General features: G+C 40.4%; 1 protein-coding gene across 3 annotated transcripts; it reads left to right on the top strand.

Moving 5' to 3' along the window:
• The first annotated feature begins 178 nt into the window (after positions 1 to 178).
• tbc1d16 (TBC1 domain family, member 16) lies at positions 179 to 21,568 on the top strand. 3 transcript variants are annotated; one of them, XM_026324081.1, is made up of 13 exons: positions 179 to 423; positions 3,469 to 3,681; positions 4,155 to 4,317; positions 4,779 to 5,087; positions 10,430 to 10,624; positions 10,825 to 10,972; positions 11,080 to 11,244; positions 11,902 to 12,050; positions 14,584 to 14,718; positions 15,710 to 15,896; positions 16,121 to 16,327; positions 17,959 to 18,105; positions 18,851 to 21,568. In XM_026324081.1, the coding sequence occupies exons 2-13, from the start codon at positions 3,501 to 3,503 to the stop codon at positions 19,148 to 19,150; spliced, it is 2,286 nt and encodes a 761-aa protein (XP_026179866.1). In that variant the 5' UTR covers positions 179 to 423; positions 3,469 to 3,500; the 3' UTR covers positions 19,151 to 21,568. The 3 variants fall into 3 exon arrangements, with proteins under 3 accessions (XP_026179866.1, XP_026179868.1, XP_026179867.1); XM_026324083.1 differs by having other exon boundaries at positions 16,148 to 16,327; XM_026324082.1 differs by lacking the exon at positions 179 to 423 and adding an exon at positions 2,886 to 3,040.
• The last annotated feature ends 899 nt before the right edge of the window (positions 21,569 to 22,467 follow it).

Consider the following 22,467-nt stretch of genomic DNA (forward strand, 5'->3'; position numbering starts at 1 on the left):
CATGAGACAAGTCTAGTTTACAAAGTAAAACGAAATTAACGCTTAAAAAAAAAACCTGCACCGTGATCGTCAAATGGAAAGGTTTACTTTGAAGGTTAAAACCGGAAGTGTAGTTTTCCTCTCGCAGCAGCAGCAGCAGCAGGCAAACGTGTGGTGTCACTGTCGGAAAACAGGGATACAAACAAGAGTGTAGTCGGTAACAGCTGAGCTAAATCCGGGAGAAAGGTGGCGAGAGGACGCCGGTGCACGCTGCTGGTTCCCTGCCTGCCTGTGAGATGCATGTCCGCTATGGGCTGTAGAGTCCTGCTGCGGGACTGAAGGTGAGAGCTCCACCGTTTTGGCCCCGTTTCTTTACAAGCTATTCATTCATTTCTCCTGCTGGAACAGGTGCGTGCCAGCAGCCAAGGAGGACACATTTCTCCGGTACGAGCCAAATGTGTGTCTGTGGTGTTTTGCAGCGCTGCTTGATAAACAAACTTTAAAGTTGCGTGCAGACGTGGGCACCGTAAAATGCAACTAGCAGACGATTTCAGCCACGGTCCAAGCAGCTGAACTAAAATATTTATGCTCACCGTGCTACGGATAGAATTGCAGGAGGCTCTGGGCAGAAACCTACGGTGCATGTTAGTATGGGCCTGTGTGTAAATAATGCTGTGGTAGCAAAATCCTCATCCCATCCGCCCTCTCCTCCTCCTCCTCCTCCTCTTCCTCTCAGACGTGTAGTGGTAGCTGATGGAGCCCCCGACATCATGGCACGCCTCTGTTTCACAGGCCACACTGTTACTCTTACTACTCAGGCATTTCCTCCAAAGGCTACATCCAAGCAGCCTTTTTAAGGCAGGTAGAAAAAGGTTTACACACATTATGACTCCTTTGACCTGTAATCTCCTCATACAAAGTTTTGTTATAAATGTCTCCTATATGAAACTCTGGATCGATTGATTTGACAGTGGATAAAACAAAATCTAATTATCATCCACTGGTTGATAATTATTTTTACAATAACAGTTCCCATTAAAAAATAAGGCATTTTACAGTCAAAAAAGCAACTTTTGAGTGCTCTCTGGTAAGATGACTTGTGCAACAGTGTCACTCCCTCAACTATCTTTGGCATCTTATTGGCGCTTATTTTCTGATATCCACAAATACTGATCTATCTTCAAGTAGAACAGTCAAGAAAATGAAGTGCTCACATACCTAAGCTCAATTTGACAAATTTGGAAAAGAGCACAGTGTATTACAATACACTTTTTCCTGTAAGAGAAATATGTTTCATGTGCTTTGAAATGTACCTTCAGATGTATCTAGACTCTCCGCTGCATAGTTTCCTTGTAACTTGCCCACCCTGGACAGACAAGAGTCGTGTTTTTGTGGCTGATCTTCTTTCTGCTGCCCCAGGTATGGCAGTGTAGATGAAAAGAGGGTGTTGTGTATTTGCTCCTCTATTCAGATGTCAGGGTGATGGCTTAATGCAGCCCAGAGGTGAGAAGTTGAGACCCTGGAAGCATGTGGTGTTAATATTTGCATCTGTATTTTCTTGGTGTGGGTTTCTTATTAAATGTCTCTCATTTTGGCAGCCAACCTGTTAAAAGTTTCTGAAAATTTCGAAGCACCCTGTTGGTCACGGTGCAACTAGATAGAGTTTGGGATGGTGTTTCAGACCCAGGGATGTGAGTCATTTGATAAAACAGTGAAAGGTCAGAGAGGAGAGGCAGTGTGTGTGCACATGGAGGTGTTGACAGCATGAAAGATGAAGTGAAAAAAAAGGAGTGAGAGCAGTCTGTCCTTTAACAGCCAGCCTGAACAAGCTCTATCAGACTGTCCTGGGTCGCCCAGCAATCACATACAGACCAAAATAACCACTAGAATAGTAGCCCAACAGTGAATGTATTATGGTTGTCACAAGGCTACTGCTTATAGGTTAACATTATGTTCAGGCAAGATGTTTTCCATTGTGTGCATCCACATACTGTACATCAGTCAGACACCATGTTTACAGGTGGGTGTGTAAGCAGTTAGCATGCAAATAGCCCAGCGGCCACTAACGCTCAGTGGTGTTCTTATAGGGTGGCCTGTGGAATACAGGAATGGTGACCTGGCACTCTGACGTTTTCAAATTTATTTCCAGAAAAGTCTGCAAATATATAAAGTTAGTTCTGTGTCTACCTTGCAAACAGATTAGAAGAAGATATATGTTCTTCTTTTTTTTTTTTTTTTGTCTGATAAGTTGTGCCAGTTTCAGCACCTATGTGCTATCAATAACATAATAATAAGAAGAATATCATTGGATTTTGGTTTGGTCTGGGTAATCTGCAATGGACATATTTGTTTAACATTTGATGGAGTAAACACTGAATCCATTAATTGGAAATGAATATAATTGTTAGCTGCATGCCAGGATTACTGACAGCAGAAGAGTACTGTGTGAATAGTAACGGTCAAACATACAAAACACCAAAACTCCCACTTTTTTCTTTCTTTTTTTTTTTTTTTTTTGTTAATGTAAGCAAATTTATAGCCCGAAGCAAGTCTCCTCTCCCAGGTCATGCCTGAATTTCATGCCAGCAGCCTTCCTGTCCCGGTTCTGGCATCAGGAAGTGGGGTGCCTGCTTCATCAGGCAGGGGTAAACATGTCCTCTGAGGAAAAAGGAGGGAACATTCCTCTGATAGAGTAGAGAGGACATTTCAGTATGTTCAGCCAACAAGAAAACAGCACATGTGAAGTGGGTCCAAAGATGCAGACACATGTCAAAGCTTAAGAGAGTGAACAAGAATCAGTCAGATTACAAAAGAAATAAAATGAAAAAGTTTGCTTTTGTTGTGCTTGAGCCTGTCACCTCTCCAAGAGGAAGACCCTCAGCAGCACACCATGTTGCAACATCAAAAGAGCTGCTTTACTTTTTGTTTGACAGGAAGTTTGATGGCATACTGTGCCCTGATCAGTGCTGGTGTTGATGACATCTGTTGGCTGCTGATAACTGCTTGGAGTTTCACACGGATGGAGTGAAGTGTGTTTGCACATGTCTTTGTGTACACGACGGTATGCGTGTTGTTTGCAAAAGGTGTAACACATTCAGTTGCACACTAGCACAGTATGCACACAAAGTGTGAATGTGTTTGCAAATGCAGGTGTGTGCAGGGAAAGTGTGACACAAAGAATTGCTGATCAAGTCCAGAAGGGAGAAGGGATACTGGGGTTGAGTGCTGCAGTAAGGACACTGCAGTAAATACAAGCACACATATGACAGACGAGGTGCAGTGTAGGTGAGGATCTGTGCAGCACTACAGAGCCAAGCTGTGTCTCCCTGTCCTTAAATATTTACGACTAATGTTTCCTTTTTTATCTGATGTCATTCTTCCATGTCTTTTCCTGCTCTTCAACACACCCTTACCATTTCTTTCCTGGACCATCCTGTCCTCCTCTGCTGCCTAAAACTCCCTTTCCCCCTCCCAAAACTCCATATTCAGAGGATGGGCCCAGTGTTCCGGCGCCTGAGGAGATGTCTCTGGGTCGGCTCCTGCGGCGTGCCTCCTCCAAGGCATCTGACCTCCTGACCTTTAACCCCGGGGCAGGGGGTTCATCCTTACGCTCGGGCCTGGATGGCGAAATCATCTTCTCCAAAAATAATGTTTGTGTGCACCCTGCAGAGCCGCTGCCTGGCCTGCCAGAGCACCACCCAGGTTAGACTTGACTGATGTTGAAACTTTTTCCAGCTGTTTTTAGTGCTGAGTGGACAATTCAACCCAACAAGAACAGCTTTCCATTGAGCTTTCTCATTACTGACACTTGTGTTAAGTTAGATGTTATTGGCTGTAGTTATAGAAGGTTCTAGTTTAGTGACAATGGCATAATCCTTCACCTGTGTCTCTTTTTTTAATGTACAGAGTACCAATTTTTTAAAAGAGCACAACAAAATAAAAATTCATGTGAAATAAAAAAAACACAGGAGACTAAATGCCAGTTTACACATTATTCCTCCTTTTAGTAAGATTAATGCAACACCGTGAAATTGTTCTATCTGTCAACTTGACTTGTTTTCTTTTTGCCTTAGGTTGCAGCTCCTTAGCTGTCTCCTGTTCATAAGACGTTTTGTCATTTCCTCTCATTACCTGATTTTTCTCAATGTATGTATGGTTTATGCCGCCTCCTGCAGGCTACCTGTGTGTGCACATGGAGAAGGATGAGAGTCTGGGCACCACTCTGATTCTGACCTGGGTGCCCAACTCCCGCATCCAGAGGCAGGATGAGGAGGCGTTACGTTACATCACACCTGAGAGCTCCCCTGTTCGCAGGAATGGACGACGTCGAGGCCGACGGTAGGAAAAGATATTTCTTAAAATGTATTCCTCAAAGATAGACTCCAGCAGATCCCCGTGACCCTAATTAGAAATAAGCGGGTATAGATGATGGATGGATGGATGGATGGATGGATGGATGGATGGATGGATTCATTCCTCAAGGTATTGAATGCATTGATGCAGATCATTTTGAGTCTGAAATTTAGTTTGAAAGTTAACGTCCAGACAGTTTGCATATGCTGGAGTGTTGTTTTTGATGTTTCAGTTTCATGTTGATTATTATACAAAAGCGGTGATCTATGTGTTTGTGGCTCTGCAGTGTAAACCCATGTGTTTAAGGAAGCTATTATAATGACAGTCACATATTACATATCGGTAACAACATACACTTACACTATGAAAACCTCAATTACACTATGAATAAAAACATTTTAACAGATTTAACACAGAATGTGTTTTAAACAAACTGTCCACTCCAGACCCCACTCCCGTCCTCCAGCAGCCCAGGAGGAAGATGAAGATGATGAGAAGAACATGATCAGCAGTACCTCAGCAGAGAGCCACAGCCTGATAGTAGAGGCAGGAGTGGATGCTTCCTCACACCCACAGCAGCTGCCCTCAGCTGGGGAGGAGGGTGATGAGGTTTCCTGTGAGCTGTCGGACGAAGTGAGTCGGGATAGCACCATGGGTTCTGACTCAGACACCTTCTCTTCCCCTTTCTGCTTGTCCCCTGTCAGTGAGGCTCTCTGTGAGAGCAGCGGCTCTGTCTTTTTGGACAATGAAACCAGGTCAGTGCAAGGTTTAACATGGACTTCATTCATGATCTACACTGTCATATTTAAATAGCAGAATCAATTGTTTTTCACAATAGCATCAGATAGAAATAAACAGAGATTGTGTTTTAGTTGGAGTAGGTCATTGTAAAGGCAAGTATACCTTGTCCAATATTTGATCAAAAATGGGAGTTTCTTGAGTTACTCTAAAACAAAGAGTCTCTAAAAAAAAAAAGCATAAAACTGGTCACTGTCAGATCATTTCTTCTCTTAATATGACTTGCATGGTGACTGCTGGACAAAATAAGAAAATAAGTATGAGAACAAGTATGTGAACGTCAGAGTAATATTTATATAAGCGGCTTGTGCAGATGATTTTAATTCAGATTTTTAAAAACCCTACACAGTTCTTAGGACATATTGGAAACCACAATTCAGTAATTCTGAACAAACACTGTATATGAGCTACATTATTTAATATTATGACTGAGGTATAAATTGCATATATTTGAATTAAATTTAGGCCTGTATTGGTGATCTAGTAAGGCTGTCACGTTTCAAAAAGTCAAGTTCAAACAAACTTATTAACACTGAGCTGCTGTTGTTGTACAGTAAAGCAGCTGCTTTAGTCACCAGCCATCCTTATCTTTGTTGGTAATTTTGCCCATTTTTTGTCTTTCCAATGCTGCTTATCAAATGCTTCACTTTTGTGATGACCTGATCAACACAGATCAATTTGTTGACTTTATTTTAGTGGTCAATAGGGCATGCTGTATGTCGATCTGAATTTTAAGAGCAACATCTACTGAACTGCAAGACAAACTATATACTAAATACTTTGCTAAAGACTAAAACGTTTTTTTTAAAATGTTTGATTATTCATTGTTTGAATGAATAATAACATTTCAAACAAAATGTGATAGCCCGATAACTTAAATGGAATTAAATGCAATCTTATTTTTATTTTTAGTGACTAATTTTGAAAAATGAGAGACCATTCATATAAAAAAATACTTAGATGACATTACCTCAATAGAAGCCCTGTCTAGTTTAGTGTTGTTATGACATGTGAGAACTATCTGACAGACCAAATCAAAATCCTATCTGAGAGAATTTTACTTGGGATTAGTTTTGGTGAACAGATTTAGGGATTATGGAAGATAAATCCTCTGAATGCCATCAAATAATGTGTAGTTGTGTGTGTATATATTATAAATGTACTATAAGTGGATGTTGCCAAATACTACAGATTTATTAGCTGATTGTGTTTAATTTTGATATTTTAAATTCTGTCTGGAATTTACAGTATCATACTGTGACATATATTGTGTATATTATGTCATATATTGTATCATATATTGTGTGTATATTATATATTGTTTACTCAGAAATGCCCTATGCTGCATCACAATGACATGTAGTTGCTTCAACTCTTTCAGACAGACAAGAGAATATCAGACATTTTTATGTGAGGAACTATGACAGATGCTGCTTATTGTAGCATTTGTTACAGAAATTTTTACATTCATTATGAATGTTTTTCAGTTACCCTAACCTGCCACAAGGTGGAGCCAAAAAGAAAAGAATTGATGCCACCAGATGTAGGTTACACTCTGAGTCCACAAGGTGGCTTATTGCACAACTGAATGTCTCTTGGGAGTGAAAGCAGGTAGATGAATTCAGTAGGGGGCATAGCAAATTTGATCTACTCACAACTCTCTATCTGAATGTTTTATAATGTCACAGATGACCAAAAATAAGTCATGAAATCCAACAAACCCAAAACCTCAGTGTTTTCAGAGATTGTTCTGTAATCAGGGGAGCCATCTGGACAGGGACTGTGTTGCTGTTCGGACCTCACGGCTGTTTGAATTTATGATTCCCTTCGTGGTCGTTTCCTCACGCAGCTATTTGGCCTGACATGTTGCCCAGAATTTGTGAGCTTGTGTCAGTGTGTGTGGAGGAGAGTGAGAGAGGGAGTGAGTGTGTGTTTAAGCCTTTTTAACCACTCTCAGACCCCAGCTTGCTGTAAGTGCAGTCAGTGTGTGACTTGGCAACAGTCTTTGCTTCACAGCTTCTAACCTTTACTCTGTCCTTCTCTTCCCCTTTTCCTCTGTGCTTCTCTCACTGTTGGTGTCTCTTCTCAGTCTCTTTCTATCCATCCTCTTCTTTGCCTGTTTTTTTCCTACTTCTGGATTATCCTGTCTCCTCTCTGTCCATTCTTTTCACTCTTCCTTTTGCACCTCTTCCTCTTGGTCATTCTCTCTGTTTTTCCTCAATATTGTTTCTGTCGGTGTTGCCCACCTCTCAAATATCTTGCCCCCCCTCTCCTTCCTTTCCTAAAGTCTGTGTGAAGCCCTTTGATTCCCAGTGCTCCCGGGGTTGTTGTGCTGGGCTGAATGTCAGCTCTCTGGATTAGAGGACTGAAGAGAGCGGAGCAGCAGCCAAAACCCTGGAACCCACTCAATCTCTCTTTCTCTCTCTCTTGCTTTAATTGACACTGTTAAGGGGCCAGGAACTGGAAACATGTCACTTGGAATCATTCAAAGAGAAAGAGCCACATATGGGAGAGAGGGAGTGATGAAAAGGGAGGGAGAGAGAGGAGAGAGGTGGGAAAGAAAATTGGAAATCTACAGCAATCCCTGTCAAGCTTCTTAACAAGTTTCTTTAAACTTTAACAGTAGTTCATCTGATCTCTGTTTACGAAACTTCTTTGCTTGCAGAATTTTAACGTGATTATATCTGAGAACAGTGGTTTCCAACATATTTGTCATATGACATCTTTAAACAACCATTTGTCACTGTCTACAATATGTGTGTCTACTGGTTGTGGCCATAGTTTTTTCTTGTATTTTAAAATTCCCAGAGTCTCCAGAAGTACAAGAAGTAAATCAATAATCAGCTTTATGTGTTTTACTGCCTAAGTTGTCTATAAAAAAATACCCCTGGGGAGGTTTTCATGTTTCTTTGACATTGAGTCAAAGTAGATTATTGTAGTTTTTTTGGCTCTAATCAAGATAAAAGACCCTTTATAGTCAAAGTGAAAACATCTTTACAAAGTGATTTAAATAGACTGTGGGTTTAAATACACCTGTTACTGAATCAATCTTGGAAAACAATAAAACATGAAAGCACTGATGAATACTTTCTCTAGGCACAGCAGGGATCACATGACCCCGCATATTTATCTTGTGATCCCTTTTGAGGGTCCTTATCCGCTTTTTAGACAGATGGAGGAGGCCTGGAAACTCCTGGATAAGAGTACATCTGACTTGAATGTGTGATATTTTGGTTCCGGGAATATTGTGATTTCACATAATTAATCAGTTTTTTGTCCTCTGTCTCCAAATCTAAAACTTTACTGAACACTTCAGTGTTTTCCTGCAGAACTCCAAACCACCCCTTTTATTTACTGAAGCCCTCCCTCATCTGTTCCCTCCAGGGATTAGCTGGAGGGCCTGCGAGTCCCAGGGGGCCTGTAGCTCTTGGTTCTCGTTCTCAGGGTGACCTAGCAGCACCTTCCCTTGGGGTAAAGCCTCATCTATGTAGAAAGAGGTGTTACACAGACCTCAGGGCAGTTTGATCTCATCCTGGCCTGGTGGGACATGCCAGTTACAGCAGCCTGAAAACAAAACAGCTTGTTTGTATAGTATATTTTGTGTACAGCTTATGACATGCTGCTGCTGGCATTTGCTGCCTACAGTATATGAATAAAATCAGACTCTTGCTGCTGACAGACATTGTTAATCACTTGCTGAGTTTCTGCTTGAGTGCAGCGAAGTGGACGATCCATGCTTAGCTTCCAAGAATCATTTGCTTTCTTCCTCTGTTTTCCATGGTTTTTGCACTTTTCAATTCCAATATGGAGAAATAGCACAAAATGTTTTTGCATATGTTCTTTAACCATACACGAGGAATGGAAGAAATGGTGTAAATGGGCTCATAGGCCTTGTAAACACCTTGCGCTTGACTGTCATTTGAGTTGTGAAAAAGTGAGCACAATACAATGGACTACAGTAATCCTTTAAAAGACTCCTCCATTTTTCAAATTGCTTAACTCCCATATCCAGAGCACTCTGTGCCTCTCTCCCAGTTCACTGTATTCCACAGTCTGGTTTGTGGTGTGATACATGAGACAGAGAGCTGTAAATCACCAGATAGCAGAGGAAACTGTGCAGCTTGGATTGATCAGCCTTGTTATTTTCCCATCTGCTAACAGGGAAATGATTAGCCAGACATGATTGATTCAGGGTGTAAAAGATTAGACTTGGCCTGCCTCCCTCATCTTTTCAAAGTACCAATGTATCACGTGTGTTCACCTGTAGAACTGCTGTGTTTTTTATTAGAAATGTGTGTACTTCGAACTTCACACATTTAGTAAAACCAGATGCAAAAATACTCCTTGTGAAGTATTAATTACAAACATTTTCAAATGGGATAGCCTTTCATTTTTAAAATAAGTGTATTTGATGGCCAGAAGCATGCAAATAACTTCATTTAGACATCTACTTCTCAAATGTCAGTGAGTTTAACACATTTCTGTGTTGGCCTGTTTCTCAGCATTAGTATGTCTCAAAACGTGTTTGAGAGTGCATTATGGTCATTAGCTATGGTCCATTCACTTGGCTGTGTGTGTGTGTGTGTGTGTGTGTGTGTGTGTGTGTGTGTGTGTGTATAGAGAAAGACATAGAACATGCCAACCAGTGAGCGATTCTCATAATTGAAGAACTTATGTGTGTCTGGTGTGGTGGATGATGTGTGTTTTTGTTGGCCACATACACAGTTTTCTCCTTTTTCTACATGTTGCATGTGTGTTTTTCTGTTCATGTATGTTTAGATTGTGGATGCATGCTTGTGTGTTTACTCTTGCAACAGAGGAACCCTCAGCTCAGGTTTCAGTGTCGGGAACAACATGCTGACCATGGGGGAATGACAGGGGAAATTGAACAGCAGACAGTGTGATTTGTGTGTGTGTGTACAGATTCTCGTGTGTGTCCTCAGAAACCTCCATGCATTCCTCCCATTCTCAGACCTTTGGCAGGACCATATTGAGGCACAAAACGACACGTAGAACTGAGCTGAGGATAAGCCCATATGTCTGCACAATTATCAATGGGCAAAACATATTTATTATTAATGCTTCACATAGAAGAATGGCTCTGTATTTGAACATGAGGCAGAAGAAAGTAGAAATTTTTGGCAGAAGGGATAAACACAATTTGAGGTCTCAGTTGATTTCATGGAAAACATGACTCAGTTCCCTTTAGCACAATCAAGCTCTAAAAAAAATAACCTCTGAAGTCCTAATTCATAGAAACTCAATTGTTTTTTTTGTTTTTTGTTTGTTTTTTTTTCAGGGAGCTGTGTGAGGAGTCCATGACCCACTCGGTCAGCTCTGCCTCCAGCCTGGACAGCCACGCCCCGTCCGAGAGCAGCAGCCAGTCGCAGGGCGTGCGGTGGGAGGAGCAGCAAAAGGTGCTGGCTCTGGAGCAATTGTGTGGCGTTTTCAGGGTGGACCTGGGTCACATGAGGTCGTTGAGACTCTTCTTCAGGTCAGCTAGTAGTCCAAAAGGTCACAGTGGAGTCATGAGGGGTCACTGTGCAATGTCTCATGCTATGTTGATAGGTTTTAAGATGGTATTTTATGATAGTAAGTGGAAATTTGGTTGTGTATTTGATTGAAATTAGTTAAGTAGCAGGAGGTTTTTGTGAAATTTTCCCTCCTTTATTGTTCAGTATTGTGCTTTTGCAGTGATGAAGCATGTACCAGTGGCCAACTGGTGATAGCCAGCAGAGAGAGCCAATATAAGATCCTCCACTTCCATCACGCTGGCCTGGACAAGCTGGCTGAAGTCTTCCAACAGTGGAAGTGCTGCAGGGAAACCCAGCTTAAAGACCAGGTTACCATACAAATCCAAAATCCTGGCATCCAGTTTAAATTTTGGTTCTGTGCCCAAATTTTTGCTAAACTTTTTTTTTTTTAAGCTGTTGTCTTCCTTTCTGTCAGGGGTCAGATGAGAGGTCCTGCATGCAGTTTTCCATTCAGAGGCCCACCCTACCGTCGTCTGAGACACACCCAGAGGAAAAGCTTTATCGGCGGTTGGATGTCACCACCTGGCTACGTCATCTCAACCACAATGGGCAGGTGGAAGAGGAATATAAGCTGCGCAAGGTATGTCTGTAGGGGTAGGTGTGTGCACATGCATATGCATGTTTACAATGCTGTTGGAAAACCACTTACAGTCTCACCTGATGCCTTGCATAGTCAAGCTTCTCATTTGTTTGCATTTCTCTCTGAATTACACATACTGACAGTCATTTTGAAAGTCAGCTCTGCAGTTTGTAACTTTCTGTTTTAATCAGCACCCCAAGGTGGTAAATAATGAAAGGATTTGTCTTGGCCAATGTCCCCTGTGAGTCATTTGGCTTCTCTAGTATTGACTCATTTGAAGTTTTGAAGCTTTCTGAAATGACTCAGTGGCAGTTAAACATTGACCAAGACATTTTTGCAAAAAACAAAAAACACAATTGCAGAAACAGAGCAACACTGTTTGTGCTGGACATGCAGCTTAAGCAGTGTTTTTTTTAGATTAATGTTTTGCATCTTTTTGCAATGCATGTAAGATATCGACTGTAGTTTTGTAAGGTGATAGTTGAATGCATGCTGTGGCACCTACACCACCGTGCATGTCTTGTTTGCATAGAGTGTGACGTGTTGTCACAGTTAAGAGTATCTGTCATAAATGATCCTTCGCTGTGTGCCCTCTGTTTGCCCTTTAAATCCTCCTTTTGTTCTCACTGCGTTTGTTCACCTCTCACTCTTCATCAGGCCATCTTCTTTGGTGGAATCGACCCATCCATCCGTGGTGAGGTGTGGCCCTTCCTGCTGCACTACTACAGCTACGACTCCACCTCTCAGGAGCGGGAGGCCTGGAGACTTCAAAAACGCACCCAATATCATGACATCCAGCAAAGGAGGTGAGAAACTAGAAGACAGAATATAGATATGTGTGTTTGTTCTATAAAAAAGTTTTGATGAAATCTGAAAACATACGGCTAACAAAATGAAAACTGAGTATTCCTAGGTTTATCTGACATTATGAAAATCAGTTCACTCCCTTAAAAAGTCTGACAGAGACACTGTGAAACAGCAGATAACGTGGCTGCAGTATAGGCTGCCAAATGCTCAGTCAGTCAAACATTAAACCATATGTGAGTCCATTGTGGCCTCTCATCGCTTGCACTGTGCAGTCAATAGGCACAATCAGGGAAGTGTTAAGGGGAGGTGCCGTGTGTGAAATAAAAGGTCTCCAGAGGAAAAACATGTCAGCGCTTATCAGATCATACTCTCTCATCAGAAGGAAAATAACACAGCTGTAAGCTGTGCACACACACACACACACACACACACACACACACAAACACATACACATCTGAGTCTTTATTTATCCCCACCCCACCACCAAAAGGTTAAGTGTGCACATATTTTCATACATTGTCATTTTACCTAGAATGAATATGATAATTGGACAGGTTTCATCTGTATGGCCTATTAACATTTTGAGTACATCAGAAGGTCTCACTGAAGTCATATAATTAGAGTCCTTGTTCTGACTCTGATGTGGATTCCTTTGAAGACCATTTCATTAAGGAAACCTCCAGGGTCACTGGTTGATCATTAGGACATGTCTTGATCCTTGTCTCCTAACCTTGCTTCCTTTCCTTAGCTGGGTTAATTTAGCAGCTAGCAATGGAAGTAATACAGCTATAGCAAGTAAACAGACTTTGAATAACCAAAGACTGGATTACTGCATGCAGGTCAAAAGGCAACGTGTACAGGATGGATGAAAGCAACAGAGAAGAATGTTTCTGGATGGACAAATGGAGAAATATGCTATAAAAATAACCTTAAGATCAGCCCGTCCTTCTTTACTTATTTGTTTTAGTTGAATGTATTTATTTATTTTCATGTTTTTCCACAGTAAGCATCAGTTATGCAGCACAGATACATGCATATGAAACTTAAATCATACACAATCATACACACGCTGATTATTTTAATTAAAAATAAAGTTATGTAATTTCCAGGTAATGCATAAAGCATTGGTGTCTGGGATGCCTGTAAGTGACCTTTGCAAAATCTTACACTGAAACTTTGTTGCTTATAGTGTCATTATGGATTGTTACAGGTCCTCTCTTAAAATTCAAAAGAGCTTTATTTTTGATTATTATGAATTTTGGAGATGAAAAAGAAGTGTGCTTGATGTCTATAATATTCCTTTTGTTGATATACTGTATACATGTTTCAATATGGTCAGACCAGCACTGCAAACAATTATTTTTATTGTTATTTTTTTCATATATTCCCTGCACTTTGCTTGTAAATAAAAGTCCATCATAATTTCCTGTGATGTGTGTCCAACAGCTCCAAACCCAGATATTCAGTATGCAGCTATATAAAACAGAAAATCTTCACCCTTGGGAAGCTGGAACCACAGAATGCTTGGATTATCAAAATAATTGCTGATATTGTAATTGTGATATTGTTGATAGACTAATTGTTTCAGGTGCAGTTTAGCCTGTGAATCCTGCCATTTCTGTTTTGTATTATTGACATAGAAAGTAATAAGTATGATTCCTGGCTCAGTGTGGGTGGGAACATGAATGGGATCAATTTAAACTTAAGGTGAAACAGCTTGTGAAGAAGGATCAGTCGTGAATGAATAGTGCTTGTTGTTGTATTGTATTTCATTTTTTATTATATTCTATCACCATATGTGTTTGGTGCTTTTTTATTTCCTTCCTATGGACATGTATGTGACATTGGTGCATGTTTAGTGCTTGCTTGACCGCACCATCTTCAAAAATATAAAGTGTTGAAAACATGTACTGAGCTCCTGATTAGCATTCTCCAGAGAGAAAAACAGAAAGGTGGCCAGGGAGGGTCCAACAATGCATACACACAGCACTGAAACAGTTGCGTGGCCTTGCATCAGGTGTGCACACATTATTCCTGGTGGGGCCACATGGAAAACAAACAGTGTTAATTAAATCCCCTCTGCTTGTTAGGACTTGAGTACATTAGTGGCATACACAGAATACATAGCTAATTTACTCCCTAGTATTTAGAGGGATGGATGGGGGTTTTATGGTTGTTGTATTGTCCTCTATAGAGTGCTTGATAATGAAATACCCCTTCAGTCCACTGTTGGCCCAACCCCACATTTTCAGTTCATTTGTAGCTAACTATTAATGTTTTACACCAGAATAATGTTTGAGATTAATAATATGTTATCATGTTTTATTTGAATGTTTTTATTTTGATGCTAATTCATTACCAGGCACTTCCTTAGAGGTTGTGCAGTAAAAACTATTTTGCTATTGTCACTTTAATTCATCATAGCAGAGCAAGTTAATTTTTAACTTTTGAAACTTTTCATGAAAACAGCTGCAAGATTTTTTTCTTATATCTAACTTTTTGTTTCTGCCTGGGGTCTGCCTGTTTCTTCAGGCTGTCCATGAGCCCAGAGGAGCACAGTGAGTTCTGGAGAAAGGTCCAGTTCACAGTTGATAAAGATGTGGTTAGAACGGACCGCAGCAACCACTTCTTCAGGGGAGAGAATAACCCCAATGTGGAGATCATGAGGTCAGTCCACTTCTCTTCATTTTGTGATTTTTCTTCTTTTTTTTTCCTAATCCCAGTCTCCATATCTCTTTCAGCCTCTCCTTCTGTCACCTTCTCTCAATCCATTCTTATCATACCCATTACTCAACCCAACGTAGAGGCATACCTATTCATTTCATATTCTGAACCCTGGGGGACCTGCAAATGAGTTTCATGCTTTATTGACTCTGACTAAGCCGTCTGAGCACTTTTGATGCATACTCAGAGCTAATGGTTTTCTAAATGAGGAGCAAGAGGATTTAAATAGCATATTAGTTTAGTGACTCTCATCGAGACTCTTGGTATTTGTCTAGGTATTATGTTGGGTGGGGTGATACCAGCATTGCATATCCAAATGCAGAGCACTTATCTCATGCATCCTCTTTTATCTAGCATTTATTGTACTTACATGTCACTGATACATTTCTCAGGGCCGTTCAGTCTAAGCATGTCATTTGAACTGAAGATACTTACACCCTCTCATCACTTCTGTCTTTAATTTCCCAAACACGAAACTACTGCAAAACCTGCTTTCCAAAGAAACACGTCCTATTAGTTTTTTAGTTGAGCGACATACATTTTGTCTGTTGTTATTGCAGTGAAACAATAAAAAGGTCCTTGGAGTTTTCCCTTTGTACACACTATTTACTAATGCATGAGCACTGCCAGGGAAGGTTTTTTTCAAAGTGCTTTCCATATACAAAAAGGGGGAAAAAACAAGAAATATCATTAACTAGCTCCCTGGTTACCAGAGGAGTTGGCATAGCAACTGCAAAAGCCAGGCTTATCATGTTTTTCTGGGCATTAGCTCCAATGCCGAAACACGTTGTATCTTTCAGTGTTTGGGTGGGACCTTAGTCAGTATCATACGCTGATACTGTGTCAGTATTAAATGTTTATGATGCTATTCTTATGCCATCGTATTAGAAGTGTTACGACATCTCTTAGATGTCTGTGGCTGTTCTTGCCCCAGGCGGATTCTGCTCAACTATGCTGTGTTTAATCCGGACATGGGCTACTGCCAGGGCATGTCTGACCTGGTGGCCCCCCTGCTCACCGAGATCCAGGATGAAAGTGACACCTTCTGGTGCTTTGTGGGCCTAATGGAGAACACCATCTTCATCAGCTCACCGCGGGATGAAGACATGGAAAGGCAGCTGGTAGTTATGTTTGGCATTCTAATTGTGTCTTGTCAGCTCAGTGTCAGAATACTTTCTGAAGCCACTGTAAATTCCTCTTCAGTGCACTCAGCACTGTTAACATCTTGACATTGTCCATCGATTTATGTTAATAAATTCAAATTCTTTCACATTAGTTTAACAGATGGTTGCATTGTCACTAGAGACTTCCAGCCTGCACTGTAATATCATTAGAAAATGTGTAGCATGTACTCTCTCTGACCGGGATCCAGATGTACCTGAGGGAGCTGCTGCGCCTCATGCTGCCCCGCTTCCACCAGCACTTGACCAGGCTCGGGGAGGATGGCCTCCAGCTTCTTTTCTGCCACCGCTGGATCCTGCTCTGCTTCAAACGCGAGTTCCCTGACACAGAGGCTCTGCGCATGTGGGAGGCCTGCTGGGCGCACTACCAGGTCAGGGCAAAGTCCAAGTGTCTCATTTACACAGACAAGTTTATGAAAAAAAGTTGTTTATATATGGGAGCACGGGGGCGTTTGGTGGTATTCAGATTCACTACATCACCAAATATTTGATAATTTTTCTGGAGGCATGCAGAAATGAATTATTAAACAGAAAAGGCTAATATTATTCCTTTAAGGCCTGTCAACACAGACTATTGTAATCCTATTAAATGCCTTTATAATGTCACATTACATCCTCTTGGTCTTGAAGTGGTTTAATTCCATAGTGATTAAATTAAATTTTTTTTTTTTTCAGTTAAAAAAAAAAAAAAAGACCCTTGATCAAACCTCCCACAGTCCAGTTGAATCTGATCTTAATATTTTAAAAAGGAGTGTAATAGCTTTTGAAATTTAAATTGTTAAACGTAAGCATATGTTTATGGAGGAACTTTATTGGCTTTTTCACCTCAAAATGTTTCCCAGTTGAAGGCTTTGAACCCTTCTGTCATGTATGAGGATCCAGTAAACTTGTGACTGTGTCATATGTATAACACCTCTCGTTGCTGAGACAGTCAAATATCAGACTGTGCTTCATGCCATCTGTTCAGGGTAGATATGATATTCAGCTGCAGGTGGTGATAGAGGAGGTAGCAGAGTGAAACCTCGGTTTAGACAGTTGGATGTCTCATACTCGATGGACTATAAGCAGGAATATCTGATTGATATATGATTTTCTGTAACTGACGAGCATTAAGAATGTAGTGTTATAAGAGATGGCTCATGGGCGATTGTGTCATTGAAATCTTTAACTGTACCCACACAGATATATTGTTGGTAGATGTATTTTAGAGTCAAGCTGTTATTTTACTACTTTTCTAGGTGAAAGTCATAGCTAATATATAAGAGATGAAAAGTGTAGACACGGATGGATATTTAAGAGGGTGAGATGAAATTATTAATCATTTAGATAATAGGAGGGGCCTGCAGATCATTTAAAAGAATAGAGACACTGAAGACGATGTAATATGGTAATGTCTGTGCTCATTAATCTTTTTACTCCTTTATATTATATTAAGATTCATTCAGTTAAGTGGATTTCAGAAAAGACTCATCCCTTTGGGAACTGTTTTGGAAACTGTGCAGTTTCCTTTTGGTTCAAGGTTTACACATTTTTTAAACTACCTACCTGTTGCCAATTTATATTCCAGATTTATATATATATATATATTTATATTACATATATATATATATATACATACGTGTGTGTGTGTGTGTGTGTGTATTAAAAAATAACAACACTACTTCCCTTGTCCACACAAAAACACAATATCAAGTCTTAGCCTTCCAGGTTCTTTGAGATCTTAATTGACATTTTGTCTTTAAATTCTATTTGGAATTACTACATTTTCCTAATTAGTATTTTTCTTGAACTAGATTATAGTGTTCATTTGAATTTTGTGTATACCTGTTCTTGTTTATCCTTGTTTTGTGCTAAACTTCACATTGTTCCCTACAGCAAAGGCATGGATAAACACCAACTTCTTACTTCTTGTAGATTGACTTGTAGGCCCCAAAAATGTGATCATTTTCAGATTTTCCTGGATTTATGATATCTTGACTAACATCTGTCCCTCTTTTTATAGACGGACTATTTCCACCTGTTCCTGTGTGTGGCCATTATTGTTCTCTATGGGGAGGATGTGACAGAACAACAGCTCGCCACTGACCAGATGTTGCTCCACTTCAGCAACCTCTCCATGCACATGAATGGAGAACTCGTGTTGCGCAAGGTATTATCAGTAAATGCTTTTTTGTTTGTGTTTTGCCTTTTGGTAAATGGTTCGATCTATAACAATTATGCCGTTAATGAACTACTCTGCTTCTACTCTACTATACATCCAAAGTAGATGGGTATCCATTAATTTAAAAATATCATAATAATCTATAGTTTATGATGATGCTCATGACAATTCCTCTACAGGCTAATGCCTTACTCTGTATTTGATTCAAACCAGAGTTGTTTTCTTCAGATAGCCCTGCCCAGTCCTGCAGCAGTGCAACTCTGATATTCGCTAACTTGCCCATAGAGACACTGAGGTGCTAAAATGGGATGCTGTTGTGCCATCCTGAAGATTTATGATCTGCATGTCTCCTTCTGTGTCTGTGCCTGCTTCCTCATGTTTATGGATGCTGTGTTAGCACTGCTGCAACCACAGGCACTGAGTTCATGTTGGCATGCAGCTGGTGTAACTGCTTTTGTTGTTGGCCAAGATTTAGCTTTCATCGTTTCAAGAGCAGGTGGTGCAGCTTTTGGCTTTGACTGGTAACAAACGCGGTGCTGACCTTGATCATGGTTTGTTTTCTTTTTTGCTGGGAATAAAGGCTATTGATTTATTTCATCTGTTTAAATTCAGTATGTTTGATATCTGTAATCTGTTTTGTATTCCAACTTTGTTCATTGTCAGTCCATAGCTACTTTTACTCTCACATGTACATATTTTAGTTTATCCTGCCACTTTCGTCCTGCTCTTTCAGGCCCGCAGCCTCCTCTACCAGTTCCGCCTCCTACCCAGGATCCCATGCAGCCTACATGACCTTTGTAAACTGTGTGGTCCGGGAATGTGGGACAGCCGCTACATCCCCACTGTGGAGTGTTCAGGTGAACACCCAGACTCACAGAGCTGCCCCTATGGAGGCACTTCTACACCGCAGCCGTCCTCACCCTCCCCTTCATCCACACCCTCGCCCTCACCAAACCCCACCCCCACACCTCCACTGGAGGGCAAAAAAGGCTCTAAAACCCGAGATATTTTCACCTTCCGGAAACAATCTTGAGGTAGAGGTTATGGTGAGCTTGTCTAGGCTCATGTCAGTACAGCAAAGGTTTGGATCCATCTGCTGGATTCCTGAACAATTTGCTGCCCTTTGATTGCTCTTTCCACAGTCCGTGCTTCTAGTTTCACTATCTTAATGAGGATTTTTGGCACTTGATCCTTTGATATGGTGCATTGTGGGACACTGCCTTACCAGAATGTTAGTTGCAGCATTTATTATCACATACATGGAGGATAGTTTGCCGTTGGAAGGGCTGGAGATCAAGAAGCTGCTTTCCTCTTAGAGCAGAATGGACAATCACTGGCCAATGTGTTGGTCTGGAGCTATTTCAGGTTCTCATCTGCTGCTGGCTTGGCATACTTCCATGGGCTTTGTGGAAAGGGGTCACATCAGGGTCTGAGCCAGCCAGCCTGAATTCAAGCAGACTCTGACCACAGGTCAACTGAAACTGCAGATTCATTCACAGGACTTGAACTTGAACTTTTAGAAATGTCCCCATTTTCTCACAATGGAATACTTGTACTAATATCAAATTATATGTGCAGATCTCATTTTTAACCTGAAATCCAAACCCTTGGTGTTAACAGCGAAGTGTTAACCCAGAAATAGGATTATGATAAATAATTGGTACTTCAAGTTTTATTTAAATTTATTTTTCAAGAAGTGAATGTTTGCGTTCATATCGGCAGTTATAAAATATTTAGCAATATTATATCCTTGCATGAGCAGTTCTTTACATATAGAGGGCACAACATGTTTGTTGAAATACACGTATGCCCAGAACAGAGGAACAAATATGTTTTCATGAAAAAACAGATTATGATAGGGCTCTGCAGTTTCTCATTAGATTCTTTTAGAATTTTCCTCTGTTAAAACAGTGTTTCTCCACAAATAGGTGCAGCTAGCCTTATCTTTCCTAAAGTCAGACACATCCTCCTGTTACCTATTTTACAACAGGAGCACCACCATTTACACATTAACATAATAGGATATGAAAAGAGCTTCCTGTCTGAATATTTGGACAGATATAACATCATTGCCTGCCAAAGAAAATATAAATCATGTCTTGACAGAAAATTTGATTTCCTTCTGGTTTACTTGAAGTTTTGCCTTCTGTGTTGAATGGTTTTTAGACAGGGTTGTCAGTACAGTCTTATTGTATTTTTTTTGTCCAGCTCTCACCTGAAAATGAATGACAACACACTATCAGCACCATGAATGTATCTGTTCTGTTTTGCATCTTCTCACTTGATTACAAAAGTGTGAAACTCTTTGTTGTATGCGTAAATGTGTGTATGAGTGTATGTATGAACTGGAGTGACCTCTAAGCATGTGGTAATGAGATGGAGAACAGCCATAGAAGGCCTCCCCTCTGACCAGTCTCTTTAATTATAGCGGTCTTGACGAGGAGAAGTTGGGGGGAGAAAAGAAGAAAGAAAATCTGGCCGTTGGGACTCTTCGGAGAAAAAAAAAAGGCAAGTGATGGAGAGGAAAAGCACGATTTAGGCTTCATACAGGGATATATAGTGATTTGCCTCTGTGATTTGCAAGTCCCAGGTGTAAAGATGCCCCAACCCCAGACAGCTTTTGAGTGACACTCCTGGGGGTGAAAACATCTTCAAATTGCTGCTAAAATGTAACATTAAGACCTTCAATCAGCCTCCACTCCCCTCTCTCTCTCTCTCTCTCTCTCTCTCTTTCTCTCTTTCTCTCTTTCTCTTGTGGTCTCTTGCTCTTTCATTCAGTAAGCGGTCTCTGCAAATAACATTTACAACTGCTCCTTTTCCATATTAGTTATCATGTGCAGCTGCTTTCTGGAAAATGCCTGCAGAGTTTTGAAGATTGGTTGGCTGTGTTGAAATGAGCTAAGTCAGAGATGCAGGATGGAAAAGTAATCAAACTCTGTGTGTGTGTGTTCATGTGTGAGTGTGTGTGCCTCTATGATTTCATAAATTGTATTAAAATCATTGCAATCACATTGTCTGCACAGGCACTGTAAAGCTTGTAAAGCTGTAAGCTTAATTAATGACTACTCCTATTTAAAGGGGTTTTGAAACTATCATCACTGAACATACAACATTGCTAGTTCTATAATATGTTGATGTATTACTGTACACCTCACAGGGAAAAAAATTCTTATTCTTGGTATTAATAAAAATGAAGTCATACTTATCTCTAGAAAGCATTTTACTGAACATCAAAATGTAAAAAATATGGAATTTATAAATAACTGGCTGGATTTTGATCTGATAGCACATAAAACACATCTGGCATTTACAATACCGTTACGATTTTTTTCACAGCTGCTTCTGGACACATTAACTCTTTGCATCAATTTGCAAACATAAAAAAACATAACAGTATATTTTTTCCAGGCCTGTTCATGTTTAGATCAAACTCTTTGTTTGTATTGTTCCTATAGCCCACAGAAATATAAGCAAAAATGTAGTTCTTTAAAAATTCTGCTCTGCAGTGCATTGCTATTCATCTAAAAAAAACAGCTGCATTTTTAAAAATGTCATATTTTCAACTTGGCCAACTGCACTTCTGTCTGCAGCTGACTTCTGCTTCTGCTACTTCTGCTAAATAAACTGATTTCACTTGTGGCTAATTTCGTAACCTTATCTAGATTTTGGGCTGTCAGAGACAGAACAAATGTACGAAGAAAAGAAGAAAAGCCATTCAGTTAAAGTTCCATGTAATAGTCCGAATTAGCAGAAAGCAATTGTCACTTTATTTTCTTTGAAAGAGCAGCTATGAAATAACATGTTTTAAAGTGTGTCTCCTTTAAACAAAGATGAAAAAAATGAGGTGTGAATTCAACCTCACAGGGGAGTTCCAGTTTTCTGACAAACAAAATGAGGCCTCCCATGAGAAAAGGTAGCAGAGGCAGACGGTGTGTTTCCTAGAGTTTAACCCTTGTATCATCTTATCAGCTTCTGCTGTTTGTTGCGGCTGTTTGACAGTGTATGTGACGGCTCAGGCATTTGACAACTGTCATGGACAGCTGTGGAGATAGTATCGTACACCATCGTCAGGTGGCTGGTTCCTAGAAAATGAAAGGGAAACCTCAGGCTGACAGTCATCCTTGGGGACTGGCTATGGCAGTGCAGGTATTCTGATTTTGTGACTCAAAGTGGTTCCAAACTGGAACACCCAAACATATTACAAATGTATTTTTTGGCACAATTCTGTGGCACAATAGTTGGTTTTTTCATCACCAGTGAGATCTGAGTCTCTCCTTGTCTTTCACTTAACCACATTGATTAATGCAAAACATCACTGGCATAAGTATGATTTCTTTCAAAAGGGAAATG

The sequence above is a fragment of the Mastacembelus armatus genome, chromosome 8, assembly GCF_900324485.2.
Source record: "Mastacembelus armatus chromosome 8, fMasArm1.2, whole genome shotgun sequence".
In the NCBI taxonomy this organism is placed as follows: Eukaryota; Metazoa; Chordata; class Actinopteri; order Synbranchiformes; family Mastacembelidae; genus Mastacembelus; species Mastacembelus armatus.